Source organism: Camelus ferus, chromosome 6 (assembly GCF_009834535.1).
Source record: "Camelus ferus isolate YT-003-E chromosome 6, BCGSAC_Cfer_1.0, whole genome shotgun sequence".
Lineage (NCBI taxonomy): Eukaryota > Metazoa > Chordata > Mammalia > Artiodactyla > Camelidae > Camelus > Camelus ferus.
Genome location: NC_045701.1, coordinates 6,380,416 through 6,403,601, shown reverse-complemented (window position 1 = coordinate 6,403,601; position 23,186 = coordinate 6,380,416). Strand labels below are relative to the sequence as shown.

Sequence of the window (23,186 nt, the reverse complement as noted above, 5' to 3'; positions counted from 1 at the left end):
ACAGGAAGTATTATCAGTCACCTTACACATGGTTCCAAGACAGGCTATATAGACTCAAATGGACTGTGAAGTGATGTCTGTACTAGCCATACTTTTACCTTATCCCTAATTTTACTCTAATCCTAAAGCCAGTTCACAATTCAAATGTTTAATGCTTCCAGCAACACTATGCCAAACAACCATAGTGAACAAAATTCCCTTAAAAAGTATATTATTTATGTACTCAACAAGGAATCATTAATTCATATCTGGGAAATAACTAGTCTTTTGTAATAATTTTACTTCAACTGTATATCCATTTCTTTTATCTGTAAGATTAGATCTGTTACTGTTACCCTTATTCTAATTTTAGAACTCACAATCTCACAACTGAAGATGGCTTTGAAGCCAGACTCAATCACTAATATATAACCTAGCCTTATGGTGAATTAGAAGAGATTTACCTTCAGTCTTTGCTTCGTATTGTCATGCACAGTTTTAAATTCTGGTCCATCACTGTCTGCCTACAAATAATGGAAGATTAAACCAAATTTACACATTGAAAAAAAAAGATTTATATTCTTTACTTTTCAAAGTATGCTATGAAAATACTATAAATGTATTTCTTATAGGCAAAGAAAAACATGCCAAAAACCTGGCCACATAAGCTTTTCTCCTATTCTACAGAAGCAAAAACAAACTCCTTATCTTACTTGGGAGGAAATGCTAAAGGTAGGGGAAAATGTTAGCGCATCTAGATTATAAAAGATTTTGCTTCAAATTACAATGGAACTTTATATACTTCCACTAATTCAAAAACATAGGGTTAACTCAGAAGGTTATTGAAATTATCCAGGATTGTCAGATGCTTCCATAATTCACTATAATCTACCAATTTCAGAATGAAAAATTTTAGGGGGGAGATTTAAACTTCTATTAAATAAGGGGGAATCACATAACTTTATATATTCAAATATTAAAGAATACCAGAAATGAAACTAGGTACCTTTGTCAATAACATTTTCAGAAGGGTTTCATCTGTTACATTAGAAGAGTTAATAATGTGGAGAGGTCCTCCTTTAGAGTCTAGAAGAGAAAAAGAGAAGGTAGATCCATTAAGTCTTTTAAACATTTCAAATGTATTTAAAAACAGATTGGCCAGTGACACGGATATGTTTGTCAAAACTCAAAGACGTACACTAAGAAGGGTGAATTCACTGTATATAAATCATCTCTCAATAAAACTCGCTTTGAAACAAAAATTAAAGAAATTCCATAAAAACAAAAAACCCAGCAACAGCCATTTACAACTGCTATAATCATATACTACTGGTATTACTTACTTAAACAAATCAGAATATTAAAGAACAAAGGTATAAAATACACTGAAGTAGGGATTATTCTCAATAAAAGTTTGCTTAATTAAAGTTAACCTATAGAATTCCTGCAAACTTCAAACACCCACAGCAACTTTAAAAGTTGGCTTGATGCAATTCAGAAAGTAAATCTGAAAGGTCAAAGAGACTACAAGTCCATGTTAAATTTTTCCTCTATAAATTTCTGTATTGTTTAATTTTTTTAAAGTATATATTAATATAATTAAACACAAAAAACATTGATGTAATTTAAAAAGCAAACAAAAACAGTTACTAGTAAATTAACTCACCTTTTCAAAAAGGGTCTACACCTGGGTATTGTACTCGGGTTGTGATTTTCTAAGGTGTCAGTTCTCACAGCATACTTATAATGAAATGTTGCCTTTTACAAGTCTTGAAGTATTATGTATTGATCTTGAAGACAAATGCTTCATTTCTCCTTTAGATATATACTACTTTGTGCTAAATATTTAGATATATTCTCATTTTATGACAATTATATAAATAATAAATTTTTAGTACCAAATTCCTTTATATTAATTTAAACTAGCTAAAAAATTATGGTGACACTAATAAACGTGCAATGTTGATAAAAAGGTAGCAACCATCTGCTATTACATGCACAATTTACACAGACTCGACTTCACACTTACCAGAGAACTCAAAGCATCGCATACTAATTTTTTTCAGATAAGCTTCAGCAGTCAGGTCGTAGGCTTTAACTCTAGCTTCCATTCCAAGCTGCAGGACACTTAGTTCATGTAAAGGCCTTCCTTTCTTTTCTGCTTTTTCCATCAAAGTAATCACAACCTAGTAAAAGATACCAGTTTTACTACAAACTATTTCACCAATATATGATGAAGATAAGTCAATAATGTAATAACCATCCAGAGCGATATAACCAAAAAATTCACACGATGTTAAGATGTTTACTTCTATTTGTGCCTGGAAATTGACTAGGATTATCTACTTTGGAAGGTACACCTATTTGTTCAGATTTTTAAAGCACTGCCACTGTATTCCAGTGGCTTTCAAGAGTTATATTAAAAAAAGTTGTCCTGCCTAATTTTCAGAAGTCGCAGTCTGATGGATGGCATCAGACTAGATGTAAAAGTCTGTGAGATAAAACAGTCAACTTTTATGCTATTGCTAAGGCAAAGTTTCTCAACCTTGGAACCACTGACATTTGGGGTTGGATAATTCTTTCTAGTAGGGCCTAGTCTCATGCGCGCTGTAGGCTGCTTGGTGGCATCAATGGCCTCTACCCACTGGCTGCCAATAGCTGTCTCTCTGGATAGTGACAACCAAAAATGTCTTTAGTCGGGAGGGTATAGCTCAGTTGACAGAGCACGTGCTCAGCATGCACGAGGTCCTGGGTTCAATCCCTAGTACCGCCATTAAAAAAACAAACCAACCTACCTAATTACCCCCTTCTCCAAAAAAAAAAAAAAACCAAACCAAACAAAACCAAAAACCCAAAATGTCTTCAGACAATGCCAAATATCGGCCTGAGGGGAGGATGCAAATTGCTTCCCCCACCCTAATCACTGTCCCAAGGAAAGGGAACTGTAATAATATATATTACAAATGATGTTAAAAATGACTTATGGGTTTTCTATGTACATATGTTAATGAAGCTCATTTGCAAAGACAATGATTCATCTATCAAAGTTTCAGTTATCAAAGCCTAAAAATCTTCAATAACTCTAATATTAACCAGAAAAACAGCAGAGGTTTAACACGAAAGAAGTTCATTTCAAAGCATTATATTTCAGATCAAAAAAGTAGAACTCATTTGTTTAAAAGTTTATTATTTTTAACTCAGAGATAGAACATAACCTCTCTATAACTATTTCATAATAAAGCAACATTGGAGGAAGTTCTTGCATGTCCCTGTATCCTCTATATTTCCCACATTTACATATGTTCATGCCTGGTCCTCTTTCTATGGATAGGGTTCAGCCCCTTTCCTGAACTCCTTTTCTCAGACTACGTCTTATTTTTCTTTAAAAATTCAAATTTCACTTTCTCCAGGAAATCTTCCCTGACTCTCTCAGACTGTTTCGATGCCCTCCTCTTACCATCACTGCCACAAGCTCCCTGGGCACGTTTTTAATGGGAGCAGTTACAAAAATTTTAATTATTTTCTTGTTTGACTTCAGAGCCTTTTATCTCTGAATCCTTAGCACTCGGCATATGCAGTATTTGTTACATGTGTGAATGGAGATGAGAAAAATTCATTTAATCTTTCCTTAAGAATCTGCAGATGGAAAGCAGTGATAATGTAATATTTTTTAAATGTTGACATATAATGCTTTATTCTATTAATGGTTTCTAAAATTTGCAAAGAATTTCTGTCACTATTTCCTTTTCCTGCCTTTCCTAAAAATCCAAAGCAAGCCACATTCCAACTGTCCCAAAATCATTTAAAAACCATGTTATAGGACATACTACCATTTTCTCAAAGAAATATTATATCCCCCAAATATAACTCATCTTGAACAAACTCTCAAATTTTTAAACATTATTGCTACATACAAATTACAAATAGGCTATGTAAGATTTTTTTTATCCGTATCAATAATCGACAAGTTTCCTTTAGTAGAGGTAATTCCAAATATCTATTCTTTATTCACCTCACTTTATAAAAACAGATGAATATAACACACCTCTTTGATTTCAAATTTCAGCAGCATATTAATGATGTCTACAGATCTAATTTCTTCCACTCCAGCTGTTAAAGCATCTTGTGAAACAGGCACATCTTGTTTTAAGGTAGAGATTTCAAGTGGCTCTTTAATTTCACCTAAAGATGTTTAAAACAAATGCATTCACTTCTATTCTAACAGACACTGTATCAAGTGAACAGAAGACACAGAACTAGGCATTGTCATGAGGAGGTCAAGAAAGTCTTAACAGAGTTATCATTCAAGTAGAACTGAAGGACCTCCTCTTACAGGGAACACATTCTAAGAAGGTCAGAGTTTGTGGAAATCACAGAAAGATAACGTATCAGGATAGGTTTTGCAAACAGGATGGAGTTGGATATGGTTAAATCATGAGGAGGATAACAAGCCTCAAAGCTTGATAAGGAAAAAAAAAAGGGAGAATAGTTAAAGCCACTTATGTCACACCAAGTGCCAAAAGTAAAACCCTATGAATGCGACCTTGTGGTCCTACATTCACACACCCTGAAATGCAATAAAATTGCTTTCTAAATCGTAATACACAACACTAATAACAGGTATCACTTGCTTAGTATTTACCTCTGTGTTAGATGCTGCGCTAATAAGACATACATGGACTGTCTCATTTAATTCTGTAACAACCCTTTGAGGTAAAAATTTCATTATCCTCATTTCACAGACAAGCAAATTGAGGGGCAGACAGATTCAGTACCTCAAATAGTATAAACTATACCAGAAACACCTATGGAATATCACTGTTGTTAATTATTACCTTTGGGAAAGCAACGCATAGGGCAAAGTTTCTTAATACCACCTTATTCCAACACTTCCAAACATAGTGTGATCCATGGAAAATAATTCTAGCAAATATTTAGCTTTTACAAAACAATTCCTGGAATAGGCAAAGATTTTAAAAATAGGAAATAAAAAGCACTGATCATTTTTTAAAATTCACTATTAGAATCAGAATTCACTAAAATTAACTAATTCTATTACTGACTGGGAAGGGGCAGAGGGAGGCCTTCTGGGTGCCACGCTGGAAATGTTCTATGTCTTAATCATGGTGGTGACACTGGTGTAACCATATGTAGAAATTCACTGAATTGTACACTTAAGATTTGCACACTTCACGTATTAATATACTCTAAAATAAAGATTTTTTCCCCCTAGTTTTTTTAGGATTTATTTTTGAGATATAATTGACATAAAATATTTCATTGGTTTCAGGTAAAAAAGTTTCTTAAAAATGAAAAAATACAGTAAGATCATTTTTCGCTTAGCAAATTGACGAAAAATTTTAAATCTGATAACATGCTGTGTTAGAAAAGGCACAGAAAAACTACCTGATGGGAACAAAAAGTAAGTGTAAGTTCTATGGGGGGAAACTGGCAAGATCTTTCAAAATGTTAAATTAAACTAATTTTACTGAATATATTGACTAAATTATATTTTAATAAAAATTAAATACTCTTTAACCCAGCAGCCCTGGTATTTCCCCCACAGATAAACACGCATTTGTAAAAGTGTATGTACAAGGATATTTAACGCAACATGGTAAGAGTGAAATACTGAAAACAACCTGAAATGTGCATTAATAGGGATTTGCTAAATAAATTATGATACTTCAACAGAATTTAATACCAAGCAGCCATGAAAAAGAATGAGTCGGATCTATACATATACAGAAATGGAATGAACACCAAGGTACATAGTGTGAATATATGTGTACACGTAAAACAGCTTACAAAAATAAGTTTGGTAGTTACTCTGCCTTTAAGTCCAAAGGGCTATTGTATCTAATAATTTAAATTACCTTTGCATTTTTATTCCAGTACAATTTTTTTCAGTTATCTGTTGAGTTATAATTTATCAACCACTTCACTTTTTTAAGATACATTACTACTAAGCCTTATTTAAAAATCAGGTCAAGTATGTTACATAGCCTAATGCCAACTTAAAATGTTTTTTCTCTATACATACAAATGCAATAATTGTTCCAGGAATCCACCACTAATCTGAAACCCTTCTTTATGGCCTTCTCCTAACTCATGCAACTTAGAAATAATTGACTGTTCACTCAACTTAAAAACAAACTAGTTTTATTCAATAGCATCTTATTTGTTTTCTTGGCAATAGAAATCACAATTTGTAAATGTGTGTTTGTTTACTTCATTTTTTACTGCCTGTCTCCTCTACTAAATTATAAAATAAGTAGTCATGTGTATTATGCCACTGACTTCAGCCTCTTACCCATCTCCTGTATTCTCGGTTTCACTTTATCCAGGTCTTCAGTAGCTTCACCAAGATTTTCTGCTAGTATTCTAAATAAAAGATTAAGATCTTCTTGATTTAGATTAACCTAGAAAGATACAGATATTTCATTTTTAAAGGAAACAATTTTAATACAGAAAATTTCCTTAGTAATAAAACACTAAAGACAGAATAATCTTAACACTTACTTAAAAAAATTATATAATCACTATACAATCAAGTATTTCACTACTTATTTTATGTTAAAATTTTTATTTTCAAAGGTAAGACAGTGTTTGGAGAAAAACAATGTGATTTATGAGTCTATATTAGTTCCACCTACTTAACCAATATGATCCTTAGAGAAGGTTAATAATGATGAGAGAAATCAGATCACTTTTTCTAATGAGACAATTTCAGAACACACATAAATTCCACTTTTTAAACAATAACAACTTCAATGAAATAAAAAGGCCATCTTCAATATAAAAAATAGGCATTTTACTCAATGCTATAATTATCTTAGGAGTACCTGGATATCCCTAAAATAAAAGTATGTGTATATAACATACAGAATGACATATAAATATGATATATGCTAATACATAACTTACATACAGATCTCTGTTAATGTGTACTTAGAGCAAATTTAAAACCTAGTAACACAACTGAAGATTAAATTCTACTAAAAATAATAAAGATCTTACTGAACAATATCACACTGAAATTTTTCTTGTAACAATTAGTAAAAAACTCCACATTTCATTTAGATTTCTAATGAGAAAATTTTCAGAGCTTTTTCACTCATAAACTCACATTCATGGATTCAAGATGCCCTTTAATTTCCACAACAGGCACCTTGCGGTACCAAGATGCAGCCAGATTCCGATTTACAGAAAACTCCAAGTTAATTGGGTGCAACAGTTGAATATCAGGATGGGAGGTGCCTGACTGGATCACCGTCCTAATAAAAAATGTAATTAATACATATGCATAAACACAGGGGGTAAATGCAATACATCATTAAAAAAACACAAAGTCAAAAGTTGCTGTTATCAACACTGATCTGAAACAGTGCTGGTTCAGTGTTTTCTAAACTTGGACTATAATTAATTTAATCTGTAATACACTAGCACAAACAGATTAAAACACAGGTGACCCTTGAAAAATGCAGAGGGGTTAGGGGCAACGACCCTTCCTGCAGTCGTAAAACTTGAAGTTTGCCCTCCATATCCGCCGTTTCTCTGTATATGAGTTTCCTCTGTATATGCAGCTCCTCTGTATTCATGGTTCCAAACAATCACGGGTTGTATAATACTGTATTATTTGGCACTGAAAAATATCTGCGTGTAAGCAGAATCATGCAGTTTAAACCCATGTTGTTCAAGGGTCAACTGTACATTTGTCTACAGGGTCAACTGTACAATCAGCCTTTAAGAAAGCGTTTTTCTTTAAACAGAAGATAGGTGACAAACTGAATAAATTTTAAAAAGAAATTCATATTATTGAAGATGGGGGAAATCATCAATACAGTTGTTCAAGAACTGTATGTGCACTATAGAGATTAATGAAAAAAATGGCAAGATGAAAAGTAAGCAATTTCTAAATTTATAAAGGTCTTCACCAGGATTATTTCCTGGACTTGCTTTATAATCATTCCTTTTTTATTGAGAATAATTATATCTCCCTGGATGGGGTAGAAAATGATTTTTAAATGAATTGTGTACACATTTTCAAGTGTCCTCTGGCGTGAGCCCTAGAGATACATCATTACTTACACAGTATTCCTGCCAAAAATGTGTAAGCTCAGTTAAATCATGAGGAATCACTCAGACAAAAAATCAACTGAGAGTCATTCCATGAAACAAGTGGACTGTACCCTTCAAAACTGTAATCATCATGAAAGAAAAGAGACGCTGAAGAACAATTCCAGGATAAATGTCTAGCCGTACAGAAATCCCCTCCCTGATACAGGACTCAAATAAATGCCACATGTTATCCTGGATGAAGGGAAAAATTCTTAGAACAACCAGTAAAATCTGAACATTAAAGGCATATTAGATAATGGATTCTATCAATTTTAAATTTCCAGAATTTGATAACGGCATTGTGGTTATGTAAGAGGATTAATGTCCTAGTTCTTAGGAGACACATGCTAAACCATTTAGGGGCAAAGGGTTAAGATGTCTATTCTCAAATGGTTTAGCAAAAATGTTTTAACTTCCAGTTATAAGATAAATCTTGGGGATGTAATGTACAAGATGGTGACTACAGTTAACAATACTGTATTGTATATTTGAAAGTTGCTAAGAGAGTAGATTTTAAAAGTTCTCACAACAAGAAAAATATTTTCTGTGAATGTGTGTGGTGATGGATGTTAACTAGACTTACTATAGTTGACCACTTTGCAATACATACAAATATCAAATCATTATGTTGTATATCTGAAACTAATAAAATATGTGAATTATATCTCAATAAAAATAAAATTTAAAAATTTTAAGTATTTTAAATAATAATACATATATACACAGAGTTCAAGCAGAAGTAAATAACTGGTGAATCTAGGTGAAGAATTATAGGGACACTCAGTACTATTTTACTATTTTTGCAATTTGTCTGTAGGCTTGAGATTTTTCAAAATAAAAAGTTGATCTAAAAAAACTCTTCTGTGCAATAGGAAGTATGTTGAGTATGAATTTAAATCGTCATTAAAGTTTATAGAAAATATTAAATAATACTTAAATCCATAATTATTGAAAGAGCATACCTAGAGAGCTTAAGCTTTGTTAGCTGCACATCCATTTTATCAATTACTGGAGGGTGTGAGTAGTCTTCACTAGGTATCAGACTGAACTGATTCTGAACTCTGATTAAGCCAAGATCTACCACCACCGCATTGGTGGACGTGGAAGACTGTGGGATGACTATAACCGGTGCCTTCAAATCAATATTGACAGAGACACGAAAGCTCCTCTGGGCAAGATCTTTCACACTCGTGGCAGCCTTTTCTGCAGCCTGGGCAGTGGCAGCACTCAGAGCCTCTTTGGCTGTCCGGAAATTGTTCAGAAAGTTCTGTGGACACGAAGTACAAAAGGAGAAATTATAACAGGACGATAAGCACATCATTAATAACACCATCTTCTTTTTATTTATGTGCTAATTTTTTTCCAATAAATAACTTTCAGCTGAGTCCTATTTTTCTAGAGTTAGGAAGGAATTACTGATTATCCATCCATATTTATGAGCTCCCTGACCAGGAGTAATTATAATTATAGCTATATAGCTAAGGAACAGAGGAAAAAAGAACATTTCCAGTAGTTTCTGTATTTGAGAATTTGGATTCACTATGTTCTAGCAAAATTAATTCCAGTTCTAGACAATGTTAGACAAAAATCATTAAATGATTCAGATTCCAGTCATTTAAGAAAGGTTTTGACCTCTACATTAATACATAAATACCATCAATCATCAAATCAATACACAACCTAAAATCCAAAGTTTTAAGATTTGCAATTATAATTATCAGACTTATTTAAGTATTTCTAAGTCAAAAAAATTGTGATTTTACCAGAAGTGACATGAGGAATTTATGGAGATAAACAATCTGAATACAGCCAACGTTCAATGATACCACACCATCTACTTTGGACATGTCAGTGTAGGAATCCCCTTCGGTAGCATCTGGATACAAATCCAAGTTAAAATTAAAAACTTCATTTCCCATTATTGACACAGCCTGAAAAGCAGAGATTTGAATGTACTCCATCCAAGAGGATAATGGCAAAACAAAATTCTAATTTAAAAGGGTTTATATTTATAATCATTATAGAAACAAACATTTTTCTATCAAAATATATTTCATTAATATTTTTAAAAATAAAATATATTTTAAAATAAAATTTAACATTTAATTATCAAAAAATACTAAGGATTTACTATCACCTACTTTTTTATGAATTGTCTTAGGATCAACATCTGTGACAATAATATTTTCCAGTCTGGCAAACAGTGACTGTTTCCTTGACTGAAGAAAAAGGGAAGAATCCAGTCCTGAAAAAAAAATACTATTATAATTTCTATATATCTACCACAATAGATTTTAAGATTTTTCTTCCATTGCATAATTTTTATAGGTGACATATTTATAAGTTTAGCAATGTCTGAACTACCAACTGATAACTAAGTACAATATTAGATATTTTTATTCTATAAACAATGAAACCCATAAATTCATTAAAAATAATTATCTGAATTTTCAACCTTCTGGAAAACTACATCTAGCATAAACAGATTATCTTGGAATTTTAGTAAATTCTTTATACCTTATATCCAGTGATTTACATGGAAACTATAAAACTCTAATGAATCAAATTCAAACTAGGATATGCACTGCCAGTTCAGAAAGAACAACAACAAAAAACTCTAGTTCTCTGGTTTTTAAATTATTTAAGAATTTTATGAAACATATTCTATCACAATGAGCTGGTAAAGCTGGAGTCAGAGAAAAAGCTAGATTTATTTTAGCAGCTTTTGCCTAAAAGAACATAATGGACTCATAGGTTTTGTTCTTCATTATAAGGTTGCCTTGCATTGGTACCAAGATAAAGCGTAGTCCCAGACCTTAACCCGAATTCTGAATCGACGACACTTAGCTCATCAGCAGAATTCCTAGACTAACATTAGTATCCCTTTCACATCTGAGACCCTTCTCGAAAGGTCCAAAACACCAGTATGGTTCAGTCTGATGGTCAGAGTTTGACCAACATCTACATTCTGAAGAGTTAAAAAAAGCAGACAGTCCAATTATGTCATAAGATAAATTAATCCAGTTTTCACAACTCAGAGCTTTAGCACTGAAAAGAAAGCTTATCTTTTAAACAATTTTTAGTATGAGAATTTTACCTTGAATCTTGATTTCAGCAATATTGTTCTTCTCATCACAGACAATGACAGAGAAAGCATTCAACTTGGCAAAGAGCCTGAAGTGAATAATGTCACTGTCTTTAGAGGATGCAATCACTGCAAGGAAACAAAGAAGTTCTGTCACAGTGGGATTCTAGCAATAAATATTCCATTAAGGTTTCTTTCCTATATTAAATGAACTTGGTTCTGCTTAAAATAATTATAAAATACTCAAGTTCTAAAAGGTTTCAAATAGTGCTTTTCTTTACATATTCTATAGTTTGCATTTTCAATAGTGAGATCTATTACTTTTATAATTTAAAAGCAAGAAAAAACTCACAATAAATCAAGCTAAGGACACTGAAACTCAGGGAAGTTAAACAATGTGCCCCACAGTTTAAGTAGCAGAATCAGGATCTGAACTGAGTTCTTTCTGATCCAAACACTGGGCTTTAACCAGTTCGATGCTACCCATGCACCCTGGCCCTCAGTCTCTGGGTCTCGAATTCCTCGTCTGTAAAACGGAAGGGAAGATTAAGCCTCTATGCAGCCCCTTCAGGAGCCACTGAAGGGGAGGAAGAGCTAAGAATAAATACAGGCCTTCTTCCCCTAATGCCCGCCTGAAGGCATCCCTCAGCACCACCAGAACAGGAACAAAACCGAACATTTTTAATGACAACAGTATTAACCATACTTATCTTACATAGCAGGCACCCACGTATGATTCAGTTTGACGAAAAGGACAAAAGTGGAGAAAAGGGCATGTAAATGACTGACAGATGGTCTCTAAGACTCCCCACTTAGCCCCAGAATTCTAAAACCCTCACTAATAAGAACCAACAAAAAAAGTCTCCATGCCTTTCTGCAGAGCTGAATTTTTTGGTTGCTTTCCAGTAGAAGCTTGTGCTTCCTTGGTATCACCCATGCTTTGGCCATCTGATGGAATAATGGTTGTCAGATAATTAATAGAAGAGAGAAGGGCTTGTGTATGCAGCAACAGATTTAAAGATGAAAAAGCCACCTAGAAACATTTAAAAAAGAAAATTAGTTTCCCAGGCCAATTACACCGGCAGTCTCCACAATGGACCCAAAAGGCTCCTAACTAGGTTTGCATCATGGCCTGACATCACTCGGAAGGAAGAGAGAGGAGAGAAAGAGTCACAACCCGCAGCCCCTAAACAGGGATATATTTATACGAAGAGTAAATCACACCTACACACTTTGGGGGTTCACGTGAGTATGAAGGTAACCTGCTTACCCCACTTCCCAGCCTAATTATCACGGAGCCTATAATCTGCTTGTCATGACCCTTCCAATATTCAAAATATACAAGGTTTTGGGATCTTAAATGGACTATTTATTATGACTATATAAGCCATGTAAGTCAGAACATGAAACTCCAGAATCACCATGTATTACCACTGTGTCAAGAAATGATTTTAAATGTCATATGACATTTAAAATCATTTAGATCATTTAAATGTGATTTAAATGTGACTTCTAGAGTAGGATATTTTCAAACAGGATCTATTCTTTCAATAGAATTTACCTTAAGTGTCTGTTCAGTTTTTTCAAAAGTAGTTTGAAAACTAGGTCCATTCTTATCAGCCTAAAAAATAAGAAACAAAAGTCTAAAGAAGGAATTAAGAACAAAGTAAATAAATCACTTACAATCGTCAGTTGATTTATTTATATTTAGCTATAACTATATTATTAAATACATTATATACTTAAGTTTATTATCATTATTTTAAAGTTATATCCAAACCTATTTATTTATTATAATAGTACAAGTTTGTCCTCTTCAAACAGAGGCAACATTCGCTTCTGGGAAACTGTAGCTAGGAGTCAGAATGATAATTGTGAAAGTAAGAAGGTTTAAAGGTAATCCAGCCCATCTATCACCTAATGTGTGAACCCCTTTAGAAAGTCTTTAACAAGTCAATTTTAGGGTATCTCCAGTGAAAGAAACTTCATTTTCTTAGAAATCCAAACTTTAGAGAACTTTCATTTAATGAGGTCTTTACACTGAATCAAAAATCTGTCTCCCATCATAATTAACAATTGGTTCAAGTTCTGTCCCTTGGAAAGATACATAGTAAATTCAAAGTTTGACCTCTTATGAAAAGCCTCTGGCTTGACCAATATCTCTGCCTCTCTGCTCCCATAATGCTTTGTGTTCTTTTTTGAGAATCAAACACATTATATTTTAATTGTTGTTTATAGTCTATCTCCCTACTAGTCTATAAGTTCCTTGAGAATGTTTTTCATCTCTGTATCCCAAGTGCCTAACAGAACCTAACACAGAAACATATTCAGTGAATAGTTGTTGAATGATTAAACAAATCAACTGATCTTGAATGAAGCTATGTAAGATTGGCTCCTTCAGCATTCCTCATACACCATATTTTTGAGTCCCTCCTGAATCCTGGCAGTTCTCTACTGAACTAAATCCAATTTGACCTTATCCCTTTTGATGCAGGATATTCAGCCAAATGTCACCTATGCATACAAAGGATGTAGGTAGATGAATTTGCCCCAGAAGATACGAGCAGGCCCTACTTCATGCCAGGCTTCCATGGTGACAAGAAGTCTGGAGGCTCTGTAAAATCTTAGTCCTGTACTTAAGTGAAAGAGAATGAGGGTGTACAAATGGAAACAGAAATAGTAGACATCCCAAAGATTAAAATCTATGACACACAGCCAGACCCTTTAATAATCTACTGTCATATTTCTCCTTCCAGAGGATAGTTTAGAGCATACAATAAATATATGAACAGCCTATGGCCCTTACCTTAATGTACTCCACTTTTAAAAGATCTAACCCAGGTTTGTCAGAAGAGCTAATCAAGTGAAGGGGCTTCTTTTTGGATCCTAGATTAAAGAAAAAGAAAAAATGTTCCAAATAAATTGCTCTTTTTAAGTTTGGAATTTTCTACATGTCTTTTTCTTTTTTGAAAAAATTTTAAGCTTTGAAATACTACCTGCACATATTTTCATGGTTATTAAATATTAAGGTCATCACTGGTAAGGAAGTCAGTCAATCCAAATCCTTACCTTACCTCTAGAATCCAGCTGACTTTAAAACATGCAGACTACATTTTCTTTGATTTTATATCTGTGCTCAAAAATAATCAAAACTTCTCTGGATATTTTTAAGGCCATATGTGCACTCTGTAAGGCAGCAGAAAGACTACGGGTGTTAAGAATCAGGAAATAGGAATTCTACTTCATCTCTCCTTTACCAAAAGCTATTTAACTTCAGGTGTCTCAACTAGGTAACAATGAGGTTGAGCTAGAAAAACGCGTTCTGCTGAGTTCTAAAATTTCATTCATAGTAAAGAAATTTAAATAATTTTCCTCTGTTTAGACTTAGAGAAGGCTTACACAGAAGAGGAAAGATTTTCTTTTTAATGAAGGGGATTATTAAGCTTCTTTCAATTTAAAAACAACAGGAACTACCAGATGTCCTCTATACGCTATGTAGATGTACCAAGGCGCTGCCTCCAGAAACTGTGCAGGGAGAAGTAATTTATCCACCCTTTTATCCATCTTTTATTATGTACAGTTTTGTAACCCCTGTTTCTGGACATCCCTGAATTTTCCATTGAAATAAGCTTCTCTAAGGGAAAAAATAGCCTAGCAAATTTATTATTTCTACTTTTTCCTCTTCGGACAGTAATGTAAACTCCATCTTAACACAGTGCTTATAGAAACTTACTAATGCATAAAAAATTTTTCCTCTAAGCTGAGGTTTGCTTTAGTTACATCCATTTTTAAAATAGCAAGAAAGAGGTCTTTTTATTTGACTAAAATATTAGGCAAACATTAGACAATTTTAATTACTGAAAATTCACCCATTCCTTCATTTCTCAAATATCTGAGTACACAAGATGTATGCTCAAATGAATAACCTATAGGAGCTTCTGAAAGAATGAATTTTATGTCCCACCATTTTTATTCTTATAATCTGATGCTGCTTGATACATGAACATTATTCAATCAAAGGAACAAGGACTTCAATATTATAAGACTAGAGAGAAATTCTAGGTTTTGCTATTCATAAAATGAGTAAGCCACTTAATCTCTCTTTATCTAACCTTTCTTTGTTTGTAAAATGGGAATATGCCCTATATAAAGGGGATTTATATGGACTCTCTGAGGCCGTAGATCACAGCAATTAAGAACACAGACCCTAGGGCCAGATTTCTAGGGTTTTGGTCATGGTTCAGCCAGTAACTAGCAGTGTGACTTTTGGTAAATTATGTCATCAATTTATGGCTTAGTTTCCTCTTTTGTAAGTTGGAGGTAACAGCATTGCCTATCTCACAGTATTGTTACAAGGATTAAATGAGTTGTTATTTATAAAATGTTTAGAACAGTGTTAGCTATTATTTATTATAATTATTATTATATAAGTGAAAGTGTTTCAGACACTCAATACAAAATCTCTGATTGTTTATTATTTCTATTTTTATGGCTATTACCTTGAATTTCATGGTAATCCAAACTGATTTTCTTTAAATAAGATACCGCAGTTAAATCAAATGTTCTCATTGTAGCCTCTGTTCCTAGCTGAGTAACATTAAACACTAGAATTGTATCTTCTTCTTTCTGTTGTTTGGTAAATTCCAAAATCACCTGAAAGAATCAGGACAGCCAGTGAACAGTTGATAAGTATTTTAAAGCATACTTAAAATGGAAACACAATTTCTTTTTCATACATATCACTACGGGAACAGTAGAAATTATGCTCATACTCCTCTATTACCATCTAGTGATTTACTAAGACTGGAAATTATCATCTTAAATTCTATTACTGAGAATATAACTGTATCTATCTAAAAATCATGACGAAATTTTACATCCATTATTCACTTACTTTTTTAAATTCAGTAAAAATAAGAATATATGGATTCTTCCTTAATATGATTTTCTAAAACTGTATCTCAAAACAAAAGTCATATTTGGTGATACAAGACGCATATCCATTAAAGTAAAAAAGTAAGACAAGGATGTTCACTATTACACTACTATTCAATTATTGTGGAAACGATAGTATATTTAGCCAATGAAAAATAAACCATATACGTGGCAATTTTCAAAACATGCAAGTTCTCTGATCTCCATCAAGAGATGGCGGTCTCTGCCCGTCCCCCTTAGAATTTTGGCAGGGCTGTGACTGCTTCAATCAGCAGAGTACAGAGGAACTGATACTATAATGATTTCCAATGTCAAAAAAGGACATGAAACTTCCACCTGGGATTTCTCATTCTGGAGGAAACTAGTTGCCATGTGAAAAGTTCAACTACCCGGAAGCTGCCATGCTCAGGAGGCCGTGAGTAGGCAGGCATTTTGTTCAACAGTCCCAGCTGAGCTCCCAGCCAACAGCCAGTATCAACCACCAGCTTCGTAACTGAGCCACCTGTGGGGCCTTCTGAGAGTTCGGGTCCCTGCTGCTCCAGTCAATTCTGACTGAAAGCACATGAAAGACTATGCGCAAAAATTACCAAGCTGGGCCCTTCCAGAATCCCTAACCCACAAAACCGTTAGCAAAATAAAATAGTTACTTTGAGCTACTACATTTTGGAAAAACCTATGAGGCAGCCATAGTAACTGGAATAATATAAATGCTGAAAAAAAGCAACAATTAATATTATTAGCAGTGATACAGCTACTTACTTAAGAAAAACCAGGAGTATCAATGGAAAAAAAGAAACAATAAGACACTACAGTAAGATAGTCGGTACAGAATTGATATACAAAATTAAATTTCAAATAAATCAATGATTTAAATGAAAGCACTGAAATCATAAAATAAGTAAAATCATGGATAAGTATTTTTACAATGGAGGATAATCTTCTAAATATACACTAAAACTAGCATATAAAGAAAAAATTAGATATATTTCACTACAGAAATACGTAAGACTTTGGAATGGCAAAAAAGGCAAATTAGGAAAAATATTTCAAACAGCACTATGATTTTTTTTCTTAGATGACTTTATTATGCATCACTTTAGTTCATTCATTCAATATTCAATAAAATTATTTATTGAGCATCATCTTCCATGTATGAGAGTGTGCCAGCCACTGAGGACATCAAAATGACCAGGACAGACAAGGTCCATATCCGGAAGAAGCTTACATTCTAGTGAGGGCAGGAGAAAGCAAAAGTTGCCATCCTGTGTTGGGTGGTCAGGCCTTGCCAGTAAGATGACATTTCTGAAGGAATTAAAGAATCAAGTCATGCAGGAAAAGAGCTTTCCAGAAACAGGGAACAGCCAGCACAAAGAATGTGCTTTGGGTATATAAGGAAGATCAAAAGACAAGCATAAGCTCCATCAGACTAGAACTTGGCTAACTGCTGTAGCTCTAGGATCTAAAATAATGCCTGGTACATGATGACACTTGATACATTTATTGAAGGAATGAATGAAATATGGCTGGAGCAGAATGAGCAAGGCAGAAGGGAACTGAAGATGAAGCCACAGAGTCACCTGGTGTGACCTGGAGGCCTTGTAAGGCCTTGCAGGCCATGGGAAGGACTTAGCCCTTTACTGAGAGCGAGTTGGGAAGACCACGTAGGGCTATGAGCCAAGCAATGACGTCATTTGACTTTCCCTTTAAAAGGATCACTCTAGCTATCATGTGAAGTACCTGATAGAAGCAGAGAGAGACAGTTAAGAGGCTACTGCAGTAGTCCAGGCAAGAGATGATGGTGACTTTGACAGTGCAGTAGCAGTGGAAGGAGAGAATAATCATCTGAATGTATTCTGAAGTTAAAGTCCAGGGGTTTTCTGACATGTTACATGCGAGTATGAGAGAGAGAGAAATCAAAGAAGGCTAAAGGTGGAGAAAGTATCTTTTTTTTAAACAAATACCAATAATAATTAGATTTGTATACACAAATACAATCTGGTATTTCTGACATTGTATTTTAGGACATGATGTCACATTGGGATATAAAACAGTCAACAAGAAACATCTCCTTTTTAAACCTTTTGTGTTTTATTTCAAAGCAATGCATATTCATTTAAAATGTTGCTGAATACACAGAAAAGCAAACAGGCAAAAATGAAAAACTACAACCCCACCACACAGAGATAAACACTGTCATTTATAAAAGAAAAACAAAGTGTGCGTGTGTATTTAATTTCTAAATGGAATCATGATGTCCTTGGAAATATTTTTCCAAATAAAGACATACTGTGAGCATCTCTCCATGTCAATGTTTTCTTTTACTATCACATGACTTCCAATGGCAGAAAAGCACATGCTGCAAATTTAGGTTGCAATTTAGGTTGCTTACACTTTCCCAAATTATAAATAAGACAATAAACACTATTTAGCTTAAAAGTTAAAAAAAATTAAAATAAACATGTCACATAAATTTTCTATAGAAAAGAAAGTCCTAATTAAGAGTCTCAAGCTTTTTGAGAATAGATTAGATATACTATAGGTCACACTTATGTCAGTTTTTACAAAATAACATTTCACTTTCTTAGAACTGTGTGTGCGTGTGTGGATGTGGTGGGGGAGGCAGCAGGGAAGACAGAGTTTTAAGTATACTTAATGTCTGGGTCTACCATGAGATAGTTTATAAGGAAAGCAGTAACAATAACATATCTATTTATGGACAAAATAAATATAAATACCTCTTTAATTTCAAACTTTAGTAGAAGATTAATGAGCTCCTCATTTGGGGCCTCGGCAACTTTTTTCAGCTGTGACCCTTTCATACTTATACTAGTCTGTGTGTCTCCTCCATCCTCAGCATCAAAATACTCATCATCAGACTCTAAAGGAAGAACATATTTGACTTAAGAGAATGCTCACTGAAAACTGCATAAAACACTCGAATCTCTCAAAATTAAAATTCATTTGTTAGACATAACCTTCCTATTCAGAATCAGAATATGGCCTTTTTCTAAGTCCCACAAAGTGACTCAATCTGGCATGTAATAATCATATATAAAATCAAACTGCCCTTCTACTTTTTCCTTCAATACTTCTGATAGTTTTCATTGAGTTTATTCATTCAATTTTCAATAAAACACTTATTGGGTATCATCTATCACATATCGGTCTGCACCAGTCACTAAGGACACCAGAATAACCAGGACAGACATTATCCTCCTCCTCATGAAGTTTATATTCGAGTTCAAAGTCAAAAAAAGATCAGTTAGACCAGAGATAGGAAAAACAATCAGGTACAGATCCAGGTAAAAAAAAAAGAAAAAAGTTTATTATCTTAAATACTGTCAACCACAAAAATACTTTCACTCAAATGAAGAAACCTGGCCTTAAATAAAAATAATTGACTCAAAAGTCACACTATTGGTTAGCAGCACATCTAGAACTAAAACCAACAAATTACTATCACACTTTCAAAATTCCTTTATTTTCTGAAAATTTTATCTCTACAGACTAATTTACAGGTTTGGTTTAATACAGAACATTTTACTTTCCTTACCTGATTCCACCCCATCTAGCAACAGTGGCGTACCAAGCAGGTCTTTTGTCCTATCTGATATAACAGGAATTGAGGATACCTAGTAAATAATACAAAAAGTCTTGTAAACATACTAATTTAGCAGGATCAAATGTACATAAATGAGAGAAATACTGAAAAAGTGACAGGACAGAGATGGAAAGACACATACACAGCACGCAAATCTTCCAACAAAGCACATTATGCCATCAACTAACTAATGACTGGCTGTAGTATACTAATCATTAGGACTACCATCTGCATTCACAAGGGCAGAAGCACGCACAACTCTAGTAGGTAAGACTACTTATCACTGTGTGTCATTCAGCTGTCTATCACAACATTAACTGCATCTGCTTTACAGGTTCCTAGAAAATGGTATCAGCGTTTGTAGGCTCTCTCAACTTTCATTTCAAGTGGAAATCCAACATGTATTTTATGTTGTAAAGATCAATTCTAATTAGACTGATCTAGAACTTTAAGTCTAACATATAAGAAAATGTTATAACAATCATTTTCTTTTGCAACATTTTAAAAAAGATTTCCATATCTAGTTTCATTTAAAACACATTTCATAAATTTGAAAAATTTGCCTTTATGTATTTTCATTTCTTTTGTTGCCTAAAATAGACTTTCTACCACCAATCTAAACATTAGTGACAATAGGCTACAATCTTTATTTATTCAGTGCCGTATGCAGTTCTGAACAGAATCAACCACGGTAAACCCCAAAAATGTATCAGATAAATGAAACTGGCCCTAAACAGTATTAAAAAACAAAACAGCTCACAAAAAGATGAAAAAAAAAAAACCCTCCCCATATATACATATGTAAAGATTTTCAGCATTTTATTACATCCATTTACCTGCTTATCTGGAGACTGTGCAGGTGATTTCTGTGGCAAGGGTACACTATTAATCAAACGCAGCACATCTTTCATCTTCTGGTCAGAAATTCTCACGTGCATCAGAGGAAGTCCTCCTGATACTTTAAATCTAAAAACATAATTCACCTGTAAGGTTTTAAGGTCCAGCTTCTTCAAATTACAGAGCAGTAAAGCGAATGGAGAAGAGACTACACTGTGGAGACAAAGTTACTTTGGACATGTTTTAAACCAATTACATCAATGGGAAGTTCTACATAAGCCAAGTTTTGTATTCTTCTTTTTTTTTTAATTCTCTTTTTTAAGGTTTTTTTGTTTGTTTTCTGGTGGGGAGAGGTAACTGGGTTTCTTTCTTTTATTCTTATTTTTAGAGGAGGTACAGAAGATTGAAACTGGGACCTCATTTTGAATTCTTCTTAAGCAGTCAAATCTTAAGTTATTTAATTTTTAGAAAGATATTATCAAACACAAACTGCCTATGTTTTAAAATCAAAATCACTAAACATACTTTATTTTCTGGTGTCAAAGACTCCCCATTATAAACATGAAAGAGTATCCCTGCCATCACTCATCCCCTGGCCTTCCTTCATTGCCTGTTACAGCATTTGACAGCACCTAATACGGCATATGTATACTTGCTCATTTTATGTCTCCTCCGGTTAAAATATAAGCTCCATGAGGAGGACATCTGTTTTACTGACTGCTGTGCTTCCATCAGATGCTTACTTTTCAGCATCTGCTTCCCTGTTCCACTTAACTACCTGGGTTTGCTTGTCTCAATAACTTTATGGCAGCTATTTGCTGCCCATAAAGTTCCTTCAGGTTGTTTATCTCTGACTTCCTAACTAGACTGTGAACAGATCAAGCTGACAGATGCCTAACCACTAAACAAAGAATGATGTTTCTGTATAACACACAACCCACTAAAGTTCAAAAGAGGACGGTTGGCTGTTCCTACATCAAAAGGATGAACTTCCTGCAGAAGTACTGTGTAAATTGAAAATCATCATAAAAATGTGAGATGCTTCTTTATTATTTCTGAAACATTACACAAAATTAAAATCATCCCCAACAGAGGCACTGGATAAACCCTCCCACCCAAAATAACTTAAAAACTGGACAAAATATGTGAAACACCTGTCTCAAAGACACCAGACTCAGTCAACAAAGGAAAGTAGAAAGATGGGAAACAAATAATTGAAGTCCTACAAACACCCAGCTTACTGACTGAGGAGTTTCAAAATGCATAGGGCACAAGAAAGCAGCATTTCAAGGGAAATTTACAGCACTGAATGTCTAAATTAGAAAAGGAAGGTCTCAAATCAATGGTCTCATCTTCCACTTTAAGAAACTAACAAAGTAAAGCAAATGAAACCCAAAGTAAGCAAAACAAAAAAGCAATAATATATGTGAGAGTAGAAACTGGCAAAATAAAAAACAGAAATAGAGAAAATAATTAAACCCAAAACCTTATTCTTTCAGAAGATCAGCAAAATTGATAAACCTCCAGCCAGACTGATCAGAAAAAAAAAAAAAGAGAAAAGGCACAAGTTACTAGTATCAGGAGTGAGAGAAACAGCATGACTATAAATTCTACATGTGTTAAAAAATTAAGATGGAAACATTGTGAACACTTTAATGACAATAAATTCAACAACTAAGATATGACAGACAAACTTCTTTGCACCGCAAACTACCAAAGATCATTCAAAAACGAAAACAGTAAGTAATCTGAACAGCCCTGTATCTATTAAAGAAACTGTATTTGAGTTACAGGAATTTAATTTACAGTTAAAAACCCTCTCCGAAAAAGAAGACTCCAGGCCCAGATGGCTTCACTGGTGAATTCTACCAAATGCATAAAGAAGAAAAAGAACGAAGTCTATACATCTTCCTTTCAAGAAGCCGATATCATCCTGGCACACTGATGCCAAAAAAAGAAAACATAAGCACAGATCAATAAGCCTCATAAACAGAGATACAAGTTTTTAAAACTTAACAAAATTTAAGCAAACCAAATCCAATATTTTAAAAGAAAAATTCACTATTACCAAAGGAGGTTTATCTAGTAATGCATGGTAGGTTTAACATCCAACTGATAAAGAGTATCAATGAACTACTGATACACACAACACGAATGAATCTCCAATTAATTATGCTGAATGAAAGAAGCCAAACCAAAAAAAAAAAAAAAAAGAGTTAAAACTATGATTTTATTTATATAAAATTCCAGAAAATTCTAACAAACTCAGTGTCAGAAAGCAGATCAATGTTGCATGGGGATTGAGGGGAGAGGAATCAGCAGGCAGAGGTAGGTATGAGGGACTACACAGGGGCACAGGCACCCTTGGGGATGGAGATGTGTTCATTATCTTGACTGTGGTGGTGGTTGCAGAGATAAACACTTATGTCAACACTTATCAAAATGTACACTTTAAACAGATGTAGCTTACTGAATGCCAGTAATACTTCAATAAGGCTGTTTTTAAGAAGACAACATAAATATTTCCTAACAATCTACTTAAATTCAAAACTCAGTTTCTACTTTCCATTCCTTAGATTATTCTCAAGTTTATATGGTTTCATAATCAAAAGAGCTTCTAATTTTTGA

The 23,186-nt window shown here is 33.7% G+C and overlaps 1 protein-coding gene across 6 annotated transcripts in view; it reads right to left on the bottom strand.

The window, feature by feature from the left end:
- The window catches only part of VPS13C (vacuolar protein sorting 13 homolog C), a 157,412-nt gene that overhangs the window by 74,458 nt on the left and 59,768 nt on the right, over nt 1-23,186 (bottom strand). For all 6 annotated transcript variants that reach the window (XM_032481043.1, XM_032481044.1, XM_032481045.1 and 3 more), the window contains 17 exons: nt 20,558-20,687; nt 19,674-19,752; nt 18,856-18,998; nt 15,685-15,838; nt 13,992-14,071; nt 12,747-12,806; nt 12,056-12,218; nt 11,198-11,314; nt 10,242-10,345; nt 9,864-10,031; nt 9,063-9,367; nt 7,109-7,256; nt 6,293-6,401; nt 4,025-4,161; nt 2,009-2,165; nt 986-1,065; nt 444-503 (listed from right to left, as the gene is read on the bottom strand). In XM_032481043.1, the coding sequence (XP_032336934.1) occupies nt 444-503; nt 986-1,065; nt 2,009-2,165; nt 4,025-4,161; nt 6,293-6,401; nt 7,109-7,256; nt 9,063-9,367; nt 9,864-10,031; nt 10,242-10,345; nt 11,198-11,314; nt 12,056-12,218; nt 12,747-12,806; nt 13,992-14,071; nt 15,685-15,838; nt 18,856-18,998; nt 19,674-19,752; nt 20,558-20,687 (2,194 nt within the window). The remainder of the gene's footprint in view (nt 1-443; nt 504-985; nt 1,066-2,008; nt 2,166-4,024; nt 4,162-6,292; nt 6,402-7,108; nt 7,257-9,062; nt 9,368-9,863; nt 10,032-10,241; nt 10,346-11,197; nt 11,315-12,055; nt 12,219-12,746; nt 12,807-13,991; nt 14,072-15,684; nt 15,839-18,855; nt 18,999-19,673; nt 19,753-20,557; nt 20,688-23,186) is intronic.